Source organism: Grammomys surdaster, unplaced genomic scaffold (assembly GCF_004785775.1).
Source record: "Grammomys surdaster isolate TR1022 unplaced genomic scaffold, NIH_TR_1.0 98, whole genome shotgun sequence".
NCBI lineage: Eukaryota > Metazoa > Chordata > Mammalia > Rodentia > Muridae > Grammomys > Grammomys surdaster.
Window position 1 is genome coordinate 1,141,979 of NW_021604577.1, and position 18,170 is coordinate 1,160,148.

At 42.7% G+C, this 18,170-nt stretch overlaps 1 protein-coding gene across 2 annotated transcripts in view; it reads left to right on the forward strand.

The window, feature by feature from the left end:
- Positions 1–7,177: 7,177 nt before the first annotated feature.
- The window catches only part of Pole2 (DNA polymerase epsilon 2, accessory subunit), a 25,845-nt gene continuing 14,852 nt past the window's right edge, over positions 7,178–18,170 (forward strand). The window contains exons 1-5 of one of the 2 annotated variants that reach the window (XM_028782318.1): positions 7,178–7,297; positions 9,038–9,138; positions 12,044–12,119; positions 12,768–12,845; positions 13,207–13,300. In XM_028782318.1, the coding sequence (XP_028638151.1) occupies positions 7,230–7,297; positions 9,038–9,138; positions 12,044–12,119; positions 12,768–12,845; positions 13,207–13,300 (417 nt within the window). In that variant the 5' untranslated portion in view covers positions 7,178–7,229. The remainder of the gene's footprint in view (positions 7,298–9,037; positions 9,139–12,043; positions 12,120–12,767; positions 12,846–13,206; positions 13,301–18,170) is intronic. The other variant, XM_028782326.1, reaches the window with a different exon arrangement.

Below are 18,170 nucleotides of genomic sequence, written 5' to 3' on the forward strand. Positions count from 1 at the left end.
ACATATATATACATATATATACATATATATACATATATATACATATATATACATATACATATACATATACATATACATATATATATATATAATCCTTTATGACTTATGACTTGTTGGGTCAGATAACACTCACGTCCAGCTCATTATGGGCAGCTCAGGTTTCACAATAACTTGGTGGCTCATTGTCAAACTAAGGCCCAGTAGCAGGCCAAGAGTTGTTTCTCAAAGAGAGAATAGTTGTCTTCAGATGATGATAGAGCCTTGTTCCAAAATCCCAATGATCTCTTCTGTGATTCACCTATAGGAGCCTGGCGAAGGCTCCAAATATCGAAGAGAAAAAACTTCCTTCTTCCTTGTCCATATATGGGCTTCCAGAAGAAGAGATGCCCAGATTAAAGGTGTGTCTTCCCTCCTCAAGAGGTTTAGAATCGGATCTACCTACTTCAAACCAAGCAAAAATTCCTCACAAGTGTGCCCTCCATTTTTGGATTTTAATTAATTCCAGGTGTGGTCAAGTTGATAACCAAAAATTGCCATCACACCATCTAATTCTGGTGAGCAGAGCAATCCACAGCAGTGGCAGTAGTCTGTATTGTTTGGGGCACTTGGCAAACAACTCGTGGGTGGTAGGCCAGGCCTAAAACTGGTTTGTTTGTTTGTTTGTTTGTTTGTTTAATATCCTGTGGCTTTTGGGAGTGTCCTACCCTTTCAGATTACCTTGCAAATTCTTTAACTCCAGTTTTAGTGATACACTTCTCTTTTCAATTCACCCAGCCCCGTAGGGTTGTAAAGTAGACAGAAGTATCATTGGAGCTGATTGTCCTCAGCCCAGTTCTGCACACCAGTGTTCGTGGAATGAGTGCCCCAGTCACTGTCCATGCTCTGACGGTATCTCTACACAACCTCAGTTAGATGAGGCTCTTGGTGAAAGCCTTACCTGATGTTTATTTCCTGGAAATACTTGCAAGAGTTGTGCAGCAGTCCACACACAGGTCAGGGTATATTAGCATCTCTCCCTGGCAGGCCTAAGTCCTATGTGGTTTACTTGCCAACCCCGTACAGGATGGGTAGATTTATGTATTTGCCTCAATATAACATTCGTATGCCATGGCCATAATTGAGAACAATCCTTGCGTGTTTGGACATGTTGTTGCACACTGGAACATTTCATGGGAATGACAGTGGCAGTGGCGTGAGCTATTTTCTTGCCTATGTTGGTTCCTCTGTGGTTAATATGAACCTAGTGGGCAGCCTCCAAAGGATACTAGAAAGCAGATGGTCCTTATTTTAATAAAGGGATATACCTTGTGATTTCCAGGAAAGGTCAATGAACCATGGGCTACTGTGTAGAAAGATACCAGGATTCTGGCATCTATAATATATTTTTCCCATATCTGTTTTCTCCCGTGGTAGCCAACCCAAAACTTATCAGTTTTCTCTTTTCTATGTGAATATATCCCTGAATATGCCAGAATAGATTCTCTAAGGCCAAGTTTCCTGAGCCATGTCCATATGTGGTGGTTTAAGTGAGAATGGACATACATTTGAATTCCTAGTCCTCTGTTGAACTGTTTGGAAAGAATTAGGAAGCATGGCCTTGTTGGAGGTGTGTCACTGGGAGTGGACTTTGAAGTTTCAAAAAGCCCACACTAGGCCCAGTGTCACTGTCTGCCATCTGCTTGCAGACCAGTGTGTAAAGTTCTCAGCTACTGCTCCAGCGTCATGGCTGTCTGCTTCCTGAATGATGATCATGGACTAACTCTCTAAAACTGTAAGCAAGTCCCCAGTTAGATGGTTTCTTGTATAGGAGTTGCCTTGGTCATGGTGTCTCTTCACAGTAACTAAGACATAGACAGCACTACTCTTAGCCCACTGGCTTCTTTTGCTACAGTCACCCATTTTTGTCTGGTGCCTCCCGCTGTTGTCATTCAGGGACCAGGCATTAACAGAGATAAGCAAGGTCCCTTCCTGGCTAGGCTGTTGGCTCAGTGCTGGCTTCAAAGGACACTGGTCTCAGCAGAGCCTCATAGCATTCGTGGCAGGATTATGGACACCACACCTCATTGTTGTGAATATGCATTCACAGAGTTTGGTTCTGTGCCACCCCAGAAAGAGGTCTAGAAGGTCTTCAGTTCAGCCTGTGCTTTGGTAATCTATCTTTACTAATACCAAGGCACAGCTGATGCGGCTTACCTGTTACAATGCTTTAAAAACAGCTAGCGATTCTGTTTTAGAAACATATGCCAGCTTTTCCCCTTCCCTTGTTCAGGACCAAAGCCTCATTGGAACTGTTTGCTCGTTGCTCAGATTGCTTTTGACATAACTTCCAGATATCACCCTCTGAGCTTCTGGCAACTTCTAACATGGAAGGTCACCAAGGTCTAGGGGCACATACCTATTTAGCTTGCTTTACAAGGATGTTAGCCTGATTCGAACTTCTCAAGCCTTTCTATCCCAGCTCCACAAGTGCCCCTTCTCCTTTTTATATCAAGTTATTAAAAGGATAGGTAACCTTGGTAAAGTGGAAAATGAAAATATATCAATGGCTTAGGAGCTTTGTAAATACCTGCCCCTGTTTTGCAGTCACAGGTATTGGCTTTTTATGATTTTTCTTAATAACGTTGGTATCATATGTATCTTATTAGGCCATAATACTTTCAAGAATTTTATAATTGTGCCCCCCTGATCCCTACACCTAATAGGAACTGATTTCCTATCTCCTTTTTTAATTCTTTTTCTTTTTTGTTTTGTTGTTGCTCTGGCTGCCTGAAACTCATATAGACCAAGCTGGCCTCAAACTCACAGAGATCTACCACCTGCTTCTAACTCCCGAGTGTTGGGATTAAAGGTGTGCATGACCTCCATAATTTTTTTTTAGATTTATTTTATGTGTATGGCTGTTTTGCCTGTATGTATGTATGTATGTATGTATGTGCACCATGTGTGTACAGTGCCATGGAGACCAGGACTAGAATTATAGATGATTGTGAGTTACCATGTGTGTTTGGGGAACTCTCATGTGGGTTTGAGTCTGTTGAGCCATTTCCTCAGCTCCAAAAAGCTGCTAGTTTTTGTTTGTTTGGTTTGTTTTTGAGACAGAGTTGGTTGGTATTGAACCCACAGAGATCTATCTGCCTCTCCCTTAAAAGTGCTGGGATTAAAGGTATACACAACCATCCCCATCCTCACTGTTAGGTACCCACAGGAATCTTAACCAAAGGTCATAAAAGGAAATTAATGAGCTATTGTGGGTGCAAGGACAGAAGACAAAATATTGACTAGATTTATCTATACAAAACTTTAATGATAACTTACTCACAAGAATGCTCCTAATCCTGTAAAGCTAGTGACAGAAAATAAATGTCTAGTCCTAATGGGAACATATGTAAACATCTCTGTTGTAAACTTCTTATACAGTTTATGATTTGAATTTATGTATAAACTTGTAATGAACCATGTGATTATGTATTCTGAAAGATGTATTAAGTGCTGAGAACAAAGAATAGAGAGAGGAATTTTTTGGAGAACTTAGAAATAAAGATTATCAAAGTGTCCCCTTTTCTTCCTGTGACTTTCACTAAGCTCCCAGTCTGAGCTGTGAAGTTCCTGTGGGGATTAGAACAAAGGCTACTTTGCTTAACCTCCTACTGTTTTATGATGAGGTGCTTAATACCCAAGACTGCAGTTTCTGGCCTCAGAGGAACTCAGGTGGGCCAGCAATTGTTGCAAAAGTAACTTAGAGACAGTATTATTATAATAAAAGCAACCCTAATATCTTGCAAGACCAAGTCTTGCTCCCACCCCCATGCCAACACTCTTTCTCCTCAGCTACCTTCGAGAGAGAACAAGAATGCCATAGCTGACCTCTGGCAAATATGCATGTGTGTGTGGACTCCAGTGTGTCCAGCTGGTTCTGGGATTCCATCTGTCTCTGCCTCACCCTGGTGCTAAAACTACAGGTATAAGGTATACCACTGTTGCTACTCACTCCGACTCGGAGAATGAGACGGCGACACATGGAGCTCTTCTCGAAGCCGTTTATTCAGGAACCCTGTCTTCTTCTCCAACGGCCCCCGAGTCTCTCTCCATGATCCTTAAATCTCTTGGCTGCGCCACTCAGATTCTGCCACAAATGCGCTCTCAATTGGCTTGGTGCAGCGCTCGTTAGATGGTCTGATCTTACGTAGCAGCGAGTCTGCGCAGTGCTAACTGCGGATGGGGCTTTCCAAGGGTGTATGAGGAAGTCAGGCGCCATTTTGGACTGGCCGCCGCACCCCCTCCTCACATACCACCATGCCCAACTTTTATGTGGGTGCTAGAAATCTGTACTCAGGTCCTCATGTTTGAGTGGCGTGCACTTTATCAACTGAGCTGTAGAGTGAAAAATTATAGATACTGGGTATATAGAATCCTTTTTAGACATATAAAATATTCTTTAGGCTTTCTTTATAAAGACATGGAGAAACTGAAAGTTAGGAATCAAAGTTCAAAATTTAGGAATCAAAATTCAAGTTAGGAATGTGGAAAGACCAGTCACCATTACTGGAACTGGCCTATCTGCAAAGAGAAAGTAAAGAATGCAAGTGAACTAGGTGGAACCAAGCTGGGAACCAAGCTGAGAACCATAGTGACAGGGCAAGGCCGAAGTAACAGGGCAGGACCATATTCTTGAGAAAGATAAGCGTATAGAGAGTTTTCACCTGACCCTGACTCCCGTAGGTTGGGTTCCTTTGGAATGTTCCACTACTTTTATGTTATACCACCCTAGCAACCCCTCACCCCCTCCCCATTCCTTGGTTTGTGGTTTTTCCCTTTAAAAACCCATCTCAAACTGGCTGTCGGGGTCAATTCAGCTCCTGCGTGGGCATACGAATTGACCAGCAGCTAGCTGTCACACACCCTAATAAACCTCGCAATTGCTCTGGTACACGGTGTCTTGAGCAGATTACTGGGTGGTCGCGACTTTCTGAGATTTGAGAGAGGGTCTCCCCTCTGCGGAGGTCTTCAGAGCCATCACCCATCCTCTCAGATGCTTTTATAAAGCTGTAAAACACTGCATTTTGCACCACTTTATCTATATAATGAAATCTTTTTTGTGGAAATATGCAAGATAACAAAGCAAAGTTCTGGGTCACCATCCCATGTCATCTCTGTACTTGGGTAATGTGTCTTTACTATTCTTGAGGTGGTAACTTTGGTGGAGGCATCTGGAGGTAAACTGTCCTTCATACCAGTGAATGTGTGAGCACATGCACATGGCACTACAGCATACATGTGGAGGTCAGAGGACACACTGAAGTCTGTGCTTGTCTTCAGCCTTGATTCAGACAAGGTCTCTTAGTTGTTCATTGAGGCTATCCCATGAGCTTCCAAAAATCCTACTCGTTCCATCTTCTATTTGGCTGTAGGAATGCTGGGATTACAGATTCTCACTGCCACCTCTGGAATTATGTAGGCTCTGGGGATTAGAACTCAGGTCCTCAGGCTTGCATAGCAAGCACTTTTACCCATGGAGTCATGGCAACACTCGGCAGAAACAGAAAGCTGAGAGCTCTTGTGTTCAAATGTAAGTACAAAGCAGAGAAAAAGAGCTGGAAGTGGGGTGAAGCTATACAATCTCAAAGCCTATTGTTTTAGTTAGGGTTTTACTGCTGAGAACAGCTATTATGATCAAGGCAACTCTTATAAGGACAACGTTTAATTGGGGCTGGCTTACAGGTTCAGAGGGTCAGTCCATTATCATCAAGGCAGGAGCATAGCAGTGTGCAGGCAGGCATGGTGCAGGAGCAGCTGAGGGTTCTACATCTTGTTCCAAAAGCAAATAGGAGAAGACTGTCTTCCAAGAAACTAGGAGAAGGGTCTCATTGCCCAGCCACACAGTGACACACTTCCTCCAACAAGGCCACACCTCCTATTAGTGCCCCTCCCTGGGCTAAGCATATTCAAACCACCACATCTACTCCAGCACAACAGCACCACCAACTGGGAACCAAGTGTTTCAACACCAGAGCCTATGGGGGACAGTTCTCATCCAAAGCACCACAGTTGGGATCTCTCTTTTTTTTATTTAGTTTAACTTTTCAAAAGTTTTGAAATGAAAAATCAAGCAAATATATATATGCTTTCTTTTTACTGTTTTGCTTTTCAAAAAAGATCTTAACTATACTCCCCAGAGATAATAGCATATACCTATGTAGAAATCATTCATGTTTTTTGCTCATTTGCCTCTCCCCTCCCACTAAGCCTCGGTGTCTTAGGCTTGCTTTGAACTTGCTATGACATCGAAGATGGCCTTTACCTCCTGATCCTTCCACCTCCCCCTTCTGAGTGCTGGGATTACAGACCTGTGACCTTATCCCCAGAGCTTCCTTGTATCCTATAAAGTTGCAGGCTCACTTATCATCTTACCAGAACAAGTACGTGTGTGTGTGTGTGTGTGTGTGTGTGCGTGTGTGTGTGTATACTCACTGTGATCCATTGACTGGCCTGGAACTCACTCTGTAGAATGAGTTGCCCTGGTGTTCACAGAGATCCCGCTGTCTCTGCCTTCTTAGTTCTTGGATTAAAGGCATGTGCCGTCACACTCAGCAAAAGCGAACATTTTAAAATGTGCTCTAATGAGTCTACTCGTAGGACTCAGAACAACAGTTCAAGGGCGGCTCCACCTCACTGATAATTCACCTCACGCCAATCATTTATAATCTTTGGTTTGTTACTCCACCAGTGAAAAAAGAAGGTCTGTCATGAAAAAAGTGGGGCACTGTTAACTGATGGCAGTGGATTGTGGAGAGGCCTGCAATTAAAACTGTGGTTGGATGGCAGTGATGGGCAGTACCTGCTGGGGAAAACGGTGAAGATACAATATTTCCGGTAAAAAAGGCTGCTTTACAACTCTCATAGTCCTGGAAGGGAAGATTCTGGGTGCAGGAAGCTTGGGTAGAGTCAGAGAAGTAGAAGAGGGTAGCTGAGTGTGGGGGAGCTGAGTGTTTACAAATGCATTTGGGATAAAGGAAGCTTGGTCCTACTCAGACCACTCTTGCTTCACTTCCTAGTCAGGGCGGGCGCGCGGGTGGCTTCGTGTTTCAGACTTAGGATCTGAGATTCCCCACCACCCTGCAGTTTGTAGGCACAAAAAACCCATTTCACCAGTCCCAGAATATTAAGGTGGGGCGAGGGGCGTGGGCATTCCGGGGAGGGAGGGGCTTCGGCGGTGGCGCCAAATCGCGAACATGGCGCCGGAGCGGCTGCGGAGCCGCACGGTCTCAGCTTTCAAGCTGCGGGGCTTGCTGCTCAGGAGGTGAGTCTCGAGGCAACCTGTCCCACCGCAATGCCCTGTCTGGAACATTCTGTCGTAAGAGGCGAGGTTGGTCTGGTGCATTTGAGGCTGCAGAGCCTCCCTAGGTTTCCGCGACCGTGGCGCCGGGTGCAAATGTTACTTCCAGGCTGGGCGGAGCTGCGCCGCAGACGCTGAACTGAGCCCGGGAAGTTGGGGGTTTGCTGGCTTCTGATCGGCGCAGGTCCCCGCCTCCGCAGGATGCGAATCATTACAGTATTACTTCTGGAAGTTACAGAGAGGCACGCACGTCAAAGAAGGAGAGACCTGGGTGAATCCATATGCGTGTCTGTTGGCGATTTATATTGGCAGAGTATGAGTCTCCCAAACCCGTCTCTGTATAGGATTCACATTATTTCCTGGAGAAGTAAAATTTGGATAGATTTTAAACATGTTTTTAGTTTTGTTTTTTAGATTTCCTAGTTTACAATTTGCCCCCAAAGGAGGTTTTCCTGGCTATAGTGTGTCTTTACTCTTGAAGAATGAACATATCCAAGAACTGTATTATTACAGTTTACATTTTATGATACATTTTCCCTTTACGTACCTTCTGAGATCCGTATACCTTTTTTTTTTTTTTTTTTTTTTTCCGAGACAGGGTTTCTCTGTGTAGCACTGGCTGTCCTGGAACTCACTCTGTAGACCAGGCTGGCCTCAAACTCAGAAATCCGCCTGCCTCTGCTCCATATACCTTTAGAGTCAGAGTTTGAATGCTTTGTTTTCATAACTGTGAACATTATGACACGTAACTTTACGTTTTGCCCAGTAGTGTCCAAGGGTCAACCTGGGTATACTTGGGGAGAAAGTGATGAATTTAGTTTGGTTAATCCCTGACATTTGAAGAGAGGATTAATTGAGCAAATAGCTTTTCTTTCACTTAAAATGTACTATTATTAAGCCGTTGGAAGCTCATTAATTGATTCAGTGAGACATACACTCAAATCTTTTAGCTTCAAAGCATGGTGTGTGGAATAAAACCACGGAGCTTTCCTGTGGTAAGACATGTTATCTCATGCAGTGTAACAGATTACCCTGTGATTTAGACACTAAAACTGCACTTATGTTTTGACCTGCATTTACTCTAGGCCAGGAATCCAGCACGACTTTAATCTCAGCAGAGATTTAATCTGGAGGCAGAGGCAGGTGAATCTCTGTGAGTTCCAGGACAGCCAGGGCTACACAGAAACTCTGTCTAGAAAAGCAAACAAAGATTTAAATCAGAGTTTCAGCTTTGGGTCTCATACACTCTAGTCCTGATAGGGTCATCTCAGATGTACAGGGTATGCAGCTCATTTAGATTTTTTTTTTAAAGATATTTTACCATGATCTGCTGCTGGGATTTGTTGTTATTTTACTTGCTCACTTATTTTTTAATGAACTGTTTCAAGCCTTGATACTTGAGGCTTTAGAGGGAGAGCTGAGTTTTCTGTTATGTTAGCTTTTGATAAAGCTTGAGTTTTATAAGATTTAAATAAAAGTATACCGCCAGCACCACCCCTGCTATCCCCTGCCTCCATTCCTTACCTCATCCCCCATCCCCATCCTCCCACCCTTTTTCCCCACCCCCATCCTTCACCCCCCACATCCACTCCTATCCTACCCTCACACCACCACCACCACCAAACCACCACCACCACCACGACCACCACCAAACCACCCCCAGCCCAAGAAATTCTTGGTCTCATCTTTTCTTTCTTTCACTAGTGAAGCCACCAAGTACCTCACTGAAGCTCTCCAGTCTGTCACTGAGTTGGAGCTTGAGGAGAGCCTGGAAAAGATCATCGATGCAGTTGAGAAGCAGCCCTGTAAGTGATGTCTTCTGAGGATGCTTAAGTTGTTATAGCTTTGCGTCCTCTGATTTAGATTTAAAAGGATACCGAGGCCCCAATCTTAACGTAGTCCAGAGTTCTGAGACAAACACACAATAGTGTCTTTTCCCAAAGGGTTAGTTCAGTTGTGACCTCAGGATATTCTATTCCTTTTGTAGTTCCCATAATTTTTATTATTATTATTATTATTATTATTTCGCATGTGTGTATACACTTATGCCACAGTACATATGTGGCGGTCAGAGAGCAACTTTGGAGCAGGTTCTTTCCTTTACCATGTGGGTCTGAGGATCAGATTCATGTCACCAGAATTCTGTGGCAAGTGCTTTTACCTTCTGAGTCAAGTCATTGGCCCTGATCTGTTCTCTAATGGTCTCTTCTTTTGCTCTTTAAACCTGTGACTGTCTTGTCAAGTTAGATTCTCTAAGTGTTTGGGGGAATAAGAGAAAAGTAAGAAGGACTAAATCTCCTGCTCTGTCAGTTAAATACTTCATCTGCTACCACAGGCACTGGCCTAACAAGGAAGAAATGAGCCAGTGTTTCTACTGCCAACAGAATAGGAGTTTTAACCCACTCTGATATTTGGTATGGATGCTAGCATCTTCAGTGAAGGTCATGTGGTCCATGGTACAGAGGAGAATTAGTTCTCCTTTCATTACTAAAGGTGAGATTTTAAATATACTCTTTGTAAATTCCTTTACAATAAAAATTTAGGAAGTCATGATTATTATTAATCATCATATATTAATTTCAAATTGCATGGTATTTTGCCTGAAGACAGTGACTAAGGGTACACACTTTCCTATCAGGCCTGAGTTTGTATTGCTTTCTAGTCTGTTTAGCTGTGTTCTTGGGCTGATACTCAAAAGTTGCTCTCCCCATCAATAAGAAATGGGTATATTGCTGGATGTGGAAGCATACACTAACCCTAGCACTGGGGAGGTGGAGGCAGCAGAGCTTTCTGAGTTTGAGCCTAGCCTAGTCTACTACATAGTGAGTTAGTTCCAGGTTGGCCAAGGCTATACATTTGAGACTATCTCAATAAACTCAAACCAAACAAACAGAAAAAGCAGGCTTATTGATCTCAGTGCTATTAAGCACCTGTCTAATGGAATAAAGTTTGTAAAATACTAAAGACAGTGTTGTACATTTACCAAGTCTACAGTGAAACATTTACCAAGTGAAAGATAGCTGTCATTTATTTGCTCTTTCTACCGTTACAGTGAAATACAGCAGTTTTCATTAAGTTACGTTTCTCCAACCTCACTGAAGCTAACCGAATTTATATCAGTAAATAATCTTTAGAAAACGGAGGCATGTTACTATATATTAAGGTATTATGGCTATTTGACCGTAGGAAAATAAGGTATTGACACATGGCCTTTGTGATTTTTCTGACCTAATAGTTTCTTTTTTTTGGTTTTTCGAGACAAGGTTTCTCTTTATAGCCCTGGCTGTCCTGGAACTCTCTCTGTAGACCAGGCTGGCCTCGAACTCAGAAATCCGCCTGCCTCTGTCTCCCAAGTGCTGGGATTAAAGGCGTGCGCCACCACTGCCCGGCCTTGACCTAATAGTTTCAATACATGGGTTTAACTAAAGTTGAAAATCAAAAATCAGAAATGCTCCCAAATCTTGAACTTTTTGAGTGTCAAAAAGAGTGTCACAAGTAGAAAAATTTGTCACTTGACCTCGTACAACGAATCGCAGTATTGTGTGCAAGTAAGCCAAGCATTTGGCAAGTGTTTGCACCTCTGTCACTCTGGAGGCCAGCCTATATACAGAGGCCCTGTTTTTTAAAAGGCCATCAAAAGGCATAGAAAAGATTTCATGGTGCTGGAGAGATGGCTCAGTGTATGAGAGCACTTACTGTCCTTGCAGAGGACCCAGACTCGGTTCTCAACATCCACATGGTGCCTCCCAACCTCCTGTAACTCAGCTCTAGGGGATCCAATGTGTTCTTCCGGCTTCTGTTGGCTCCTTCACATACACTGTGCACAAAAATTTATGCTGCCACACATAAATACACATGAATAATACATAAATACATTGTTTAGGAAAGGAATTTCATATTTGGACTTAAGGTCCTATCCCCAAGGAATCTCATTTATATATAGTATAACAGTTATTGTTAGATCTGCAAAGTCCAAAATCCAAAACTCTTCTGGTGTCAAATGTTTTTTGAATAAGAGATTCTTGACCTATTGCAAAAGTCTTACAATTGTTTTTTGTGTGTTATTTTCATAAGTGCTGTACAAATAAAGATGTTTGGTTTTGCCTAGTGTGGTGGTACACACCTTTAATCCCAGTAGAGCCAAAGGCAGAAGCAGGTAGATCTCTGAGTTTGAGGCTAGCCTGGTCTAAGAGTTTGAGGCCAGCTGTGGCTACATATTGAAACTCTATCTCTAAAAAAAGGAATAGAACAGGTGCGTTTATACACTGGGCCATCTTTCTATTTGTTGTTTTTGTTTTGTTTTGGATAGAATATAGCTCTATAACCCAGGCTAGCTTAGAACTTGAGACAGGGAGAGAGAAAGAGAGAGAGAGAGAGAGAAAGAGAGAGAGAGAAAGAGAGAGAGAGAGAGAAAGAGAGAGAGAATGAATGAATGAATGAATGAATGAATGAATGAATATGTGTCTCAGAAGTACTGGGATTACTACTGTGTGCTACTATATCCACCCAAAGAACTAATTTTTATGCCTTGCTTTGGGACAAGGTTTCAAGTAACTCAGGTTGGCCTCAGATTCCCTATGTAGCCCAGGATAGACTTGAACTCCTGATTCTCCTGCCTCCAAATTCCAAGTGCTGGACTTCTAGGTGGGAGCTACCATACCTGAGTCTCCATGTCTGTTTTACATTTTAATTTGGAACTTCCTTTTTCAGTGTCATCAAACATGATCGAACGATCTGTAGTGGAAGCCGCTGTCCAGGAATGCAGTCAGTCTGTTGATGACACTATGTACGTGGGTAAAATAAACATCTTCCTGTGGAGGGGTTATTAAGTGCTTATTTTCATGGGAAAACAACTAGTAATCAATCAATAGTTCTACAGTAGAAGCTGTCGTTACTTGTTTCATTTTGAGTGATAGCCTGCGTTATAAATCTCATTATTAAATGATTTATCTTCATTGTTTTTCCTAGTGAGACTGTAGTATTTATGTATTACTGATGCAGTGTATTTCCAGTCAGTCTGATTTAATGGTCTGTGTGCTATGAATGAATTAAATTGAACATCAAAAGTATAATTGACTGGTTGGTGGTTTGAGATAGGCTAGGCTGGCCTTGGGGTTTTGATTTTCCTGCTTCTGTCTTCCTAATGCAGGTAGTGTGGGAGTTGGGGGGGTGGTAGGTAGAGGTTGGGGAAGACAGTGAGGGATGGTGGTGGTGGGTGGGAGGAACCATCACTTCTGTCATCTTTGTATCTCTCGAAAGTAAATGTCAAGCTAAATATTTTATCCTCTTATTACTTGTGACACAATAAAAAAAGTGATATGTGGCTTGAGGAAAATGTGCAAGGTATTATAAGCAAAAGATTATAATGTGATTTTGCTTATAATATTTGAGTTTAATTAAAGTTCAGAACTGTGTTTTATGGGTTATTTTTCAGAGAGCATATGTTCAATATCATTGGAGCTTTCGATATTCCACATTTTATATATAATTCAGAAAGAAAAAAATTTCTTCCGTAAGTATGCCATGTATCATTTATTGGTATAAAATGATTTTTAAGATTTACTTACTCTGTATGTATGAGTGTTTTGCCTACATGTTTGAGTGTATACTGTGTGTGTGTGTGCCGGGTGTTTCTGGAGTTCAGAAGAGGCTGTTGGATCCCCTGGAGTTGGAGTTATAGACTGTTCTTAGCTACCATATGAGTTCAGGGAATTGATCTCAGGACCTCTGTAAGAGCAAGTGCTCTTTTCTACTGGGCCATTTATCGATTAAGTTAATTTCAATTGTACTTTTTTTCTCACAAAGTATACAGTTTTATGTTTTACCTTTGGCTGACCTTTGTGATATATATAATGACATTCCTTTTTTCTTAGTCTATCAATGACTAATCATGCTGCACCAACCTTATTTGGAACAGCAAAAGACAAAGCCGAGCTGTATCGTGAACGATATACCATTTTACACCAGGTAAGTTGGGAATGGGAGAACACTGATAAATTGGGGAGGAAAAGAGCTTTGAGAAATCTCAAGGATATTTAAAGAATTCAATTTTGTATATAATTTTGCATATATATATATATATAATATATACATACATACATACATATATACATATATGTATATATGTATATATGTATATATAATTTTGTATATAAAGGTGGTCATTCAAGGCTGTGTTTAGTGGTTCATATCCATATAACAATACTTGAGATTGCAGAGGCAGGAGATAGCTGCAAGTTTGAGACCTGCATTGGGGCTATATATAGTAGAATCCTGGAAAGAAAGAAAGAAAGAAAGAAAGAAAGAAAGAAAGAAAGAAAGGAAGGAAGAAAGGAAGAAAAGGAAAGGAAAGGAAGGAAGAAGGAAGGTCTGTAGAATGCTCATGGGATCTGCAATTGATATCCTATTAAGAGCACAGAGATACAAAGTACCTTTCCCTTAATGATATTAAAGAGCATGGCCAGAACTTAATACTTGCTATTGAGGTGCCAGGCATTGTTTAGCACTTTCTATGCATTATTTACCACATTAGTCCACTAGCACATATAGACTCATGAATGCTTGACCCCTGTTTTACAAGTGAAGATTCTGAAGGCTAGAGAGGTTTCATGACTTTCCCAGAGGTCACACACAGAGAGTTGGGATAGGATTCAGACTCAGTCTGTCTTATCTGTCCAAAGCGTACTATTTTCCCTTAAAGCAAGGGAGAATTTTGTTATGTGCTATAAAAGATATACAGACAATGTATTCAACAGAAGAACCAGGAAGGGTTTCAGGGATACCCCGGCATATTATATAGGGGAAATGGTCACTGTACAGGAAATGGTGGGTAAGTGGGGGTTGTGTGGGAGTGAGTTGCCTGGAGTGCCAGCTACATGGGAGGCTGAAGCAGGAGGATTACAAGTTCAAAGTCTATGCAAACTATAGAGTGAGTTCAGTAGTATCCTGGGCAACTTAATGAGGCCCTGTGTCAAAGTAGAAAGCAGGAAGGCCCGTGGATATGGATACAGCTCAATGGTACAGACAGGGCTTGCCTGGCACATATGCCACTCTAGGCTCAATCCTCAGTGCCACAAAAAAAAGAAAAACAAACAAAAAAAAAGATGATAAGGTTTTGAATCTCAGCGTGAAACAGAATACTGCTAATCTGTTAGCACGCCTGATTTATGGCGGATTCTGTTCCAGTCATCTGCAGAAACATCGACAAGAGTGGATACATAAATGCAAATGAGGGGCCGAGGGCAGCGATCTGGATCTGGAGAAGGGCTGAGAGGGGCTTGGGAGGTCATCTGTGAGTGAAGGACTGGGGCTGTGAGGAGAAGACCCCGAGAGAAAGGAAGGCAGACAAAGTAAGGCGAGAGGTTCAGATCAGGGGCGCAGGAGGTCTGAGAACTCCTCATGAGAGCAGCTTCTGTCATGCGCAGGGTCACCCGGAGCCGCAGCTCTGACCCTGTCTTGGTTTTGCTTGGGCATCTTGTGAGGATGGCTGCTGGAGTGGAGTCGTTGAGCCTGGTGGTTAAGGTCTCCCATCCCTCTGCACTTTCCTCCTGTTTGGCTGGAGGCAGATGAAAGCTGTTTGTTCTTTTGTTCCCGTCACTGTGCTTGTACTGTTGGCTGTACTTCTGACTCCAGAAACCCACTGTGAAACTCCCGGTTCTGGAAGACCCCTCTCAAATCCCTCTTATCATTTTGGAGCTTTCTTTTTTATTATTGTACAGAATGTTGGGTTTTGTTATGACGTGTACTTTGATCACATTTCTCTTCTGTCAGTCACTCTCTTGACCTCCCCTTCACGATCCCTTGTCTACTTTCGTGTCTTTTTGCGTGTGAGAGTGAACATACAGTGGTTCGTCCTTTCCGAGCTGGTTTGTTTAGTGTGGGATGCTCTCCAGCTCTGTTCACGCTCCTGAAAACGAGTTTGTTCTTTGTGGCTGAATGATAATTCCGTTGTGTGTGTCTGCTGGCTTTGCTGCCTACCAGTGTATGCCAGGACTCATGCAGCATGATCACATGGTGTGTGTGTGTGTGTGTGTGTATATGTGTGTGTGTGTCTGTCTGTCTTTCTTTCTATGGCTCAAGCCCAGCATGATTTCACATTGAGCCACATCCCCGGCCTGTTTTACTTTACTTGTGTCAAGCCTCCACGCTGATTCCCTCCGTTGCTGGAGATAGTCTCGCCCACAATGCATAAAGTGAGTCTGTGCATCTCCTCCTCCTATCTGACATTATCACTAAAATTTGTTTTCTTTTTTTTAGAAGATTTTTATTTGTGTATGTGTGTATCTCTCTGTGGGTGTCTGCCACATGTATGCAGATATCCTCAGAGGCTAGAAGAGGGTGTTAGAGGAAGTTGTAAGCCACCTATGCGTTGTAGTAAATATTTCATCTCAATTGGGGTTCTTTGCCGTTCAGTTCCCACATAAAAGACACACAACTTTTATATTTATAATAAGCCTTAAAGCAGTAGAGCTGGACAGATATCTACCCTCTAAGCTATTAGAATCTACTTCCCCATCAATAACCCTGAGTTTTAATTTGCCATGTTCCCTCTGGGCCGCTCTTAACTCCAATTGGCCAGGCTTCATGGACATGTTTTTATGACTCACCTACCCCATGGCATCATCTCTCTCCGCCTTCTCCTTTTTTCTCTTCATGGTCTCTGCTCAGACCTCAAGCCTGGAAACTGAAGCTCTGCCTATCTCTTTTCTGCCCAGGTATAGGCTGTAGGCGTCTTTATTCACCAATCAACGAAGTCTTGGGGGCAAGATTACATAGCATCACTTGGATCTATAGGAGAATCTCCTTGTCCCTGGGGGCCAGTATTAGCATTATAATACACAGCAAAAGACCAAACCTATGTGGGTGCTGAGAAATGAACTCTGGTCCTCTGGAAGAGCAGGAGGCACTCTTAACCATGGGGTCATCTCTCCTTCTGTTTTCTTGATAGTCAGCCTGGCCGGAGTGAAATGCAACCTCAGTGTACTTTTTTTTTGTTTTTGTTTTTGTTTTTTGTTCTTGTTTTTTTTTCGAGACAGGGTTTCTCTGTGTAGACTTGGCTGTCCTGGAACTCACTCTGTAGACCAGGCTAGCCTCCAACTCAGAAATCCGCCTGCCTCTGCCTCCCAAGTGCTGGGATTAAAGGCATGCGCCACCACCGCCCGGCCTCAGTGTACTTTTTATTTACAGTTTTCTTTCTAAGTATTTTATTTATTGCTACATGTGTGTATATGATGTTTCGGGACCACACATGCTGTGGCCCTTTTGAGAAGGCTATAGGACAATTCTTTGGAGTGGGTTGTCCAGGGATTGAACTCAGGCTACCAGGCTTAAGCAGCAGACGCCTTAACCCACTGAGCCATCTTGCCAGTTCTTGATTTGCATTTCTTTTATGGATTTTTGTTTTATTTTGATTTTTAAAAACAAAAACAAACAAACAAAAAAACAGGGGTTCTCTATATAGCCCTGGCTGTCTTGGAACTCACTCTGTAGACCAGGCTGGGCTCTGTCGCATAGAGATCTGCCTGCCTCTTCTTCCTTCTGAGTGCCGGGATTAAAGGTGTGTGCTGCCACTGCCTGGCGGATGTTGGTCAGTTTCGAATGTATTTTTGTTTTTGTGTGTGTGTTCATCTGAGTGTGTGGACAAGCATAGGTTGTATACTCGTGTACTTATGTGCAAAGCCCAGAGGAGGACATTCTTGTTCCTCCTCTGTCAGACTCTCTTATTCCCTGTTGAGTGTCTCTCACTGAACCTAGAGCTTGCTTTTCATCTGGGATGGTGGCCAGCACATCCCAGTGGTCCCCCTGTGTCCATTCCCCCATTTCCTTAGCATTGGGGTTACTGGCGTACACAGCCACATGGAGCTTTTCAGGTAGGCACCAGGGATCTGAACTCAGGCCCTTTTGCTTCTGCAGCTACTTACCACCGGCCGTTTCCCAAGCCTTTTATTTTGACACAGCTCCATTTCTTGGATCTGGTTCTTGGCATCCTATTCAGAAATTTGTCAATTCTATGTCTTGATGTGTTTTTTCTGTTTCCTCTGAGCAGTTTCAAAGGTTCATTTCTTAGATTAAGGTCTTTGATTCATTGTGAACTGACTTTTTATACGGGATGAGACAGACAAAGCAGCTTTCATTCTGTGTGTGGTACCCAGGTTCCCACCATCATTTGTCAGAGAGGTGAGCTTTTCTTCAAGGTATATTTCTGGCACCTTTTGAAAATCTGGTGGCTGTGACCTCATGGATTTACTTCTGGGTCCTAGGTTCTGGTCCATTGGTTGACATGTCTGTTTTTGTCCCAGTACCACACAGGTTTTGTTACTATGACTCTAGCTAGCATAGCTTGAAATCAGGTATTGTTCTTGGTCAGGATTGCTTTTGCTATTCAGGGCTTTTGCACTTTCATAAGAATTGTAGGTTTTGTTTTTGTTGGTTTGTTTCTGTTTCTATCCAGAATGTCATTGGAATTTTGATGGGGATTGTATTGAATGTACAGGTTGGTTTTTGGTAATACAGCCATTTTCACGATATTTTTTTCTGCCAGCCCATTGAAGTATCTTGCCACTTGCAGTCTCTCTTGGGTCTCCAGTTGGATGCAGTTTGTTCCTTATCATGCCCATTGAGCAGTTACTCAACATTGAATGTTACTGTGTAACACACTCAAACTGACCTGCCATGCCTTCATCCTGTGCATGTGCCCCCTCTCTCTGCCTACCACAGGTTCCTGTTGGTTTTTACTCTGCAACATTTGCCTTCAAGATCTTTACAGAGATGTTATTGCTCACTCGCTCTCCCTCTCTCTCTCTCTCTCTCTCTCTCTCTCTCTCTCTCTCTCTCTCTC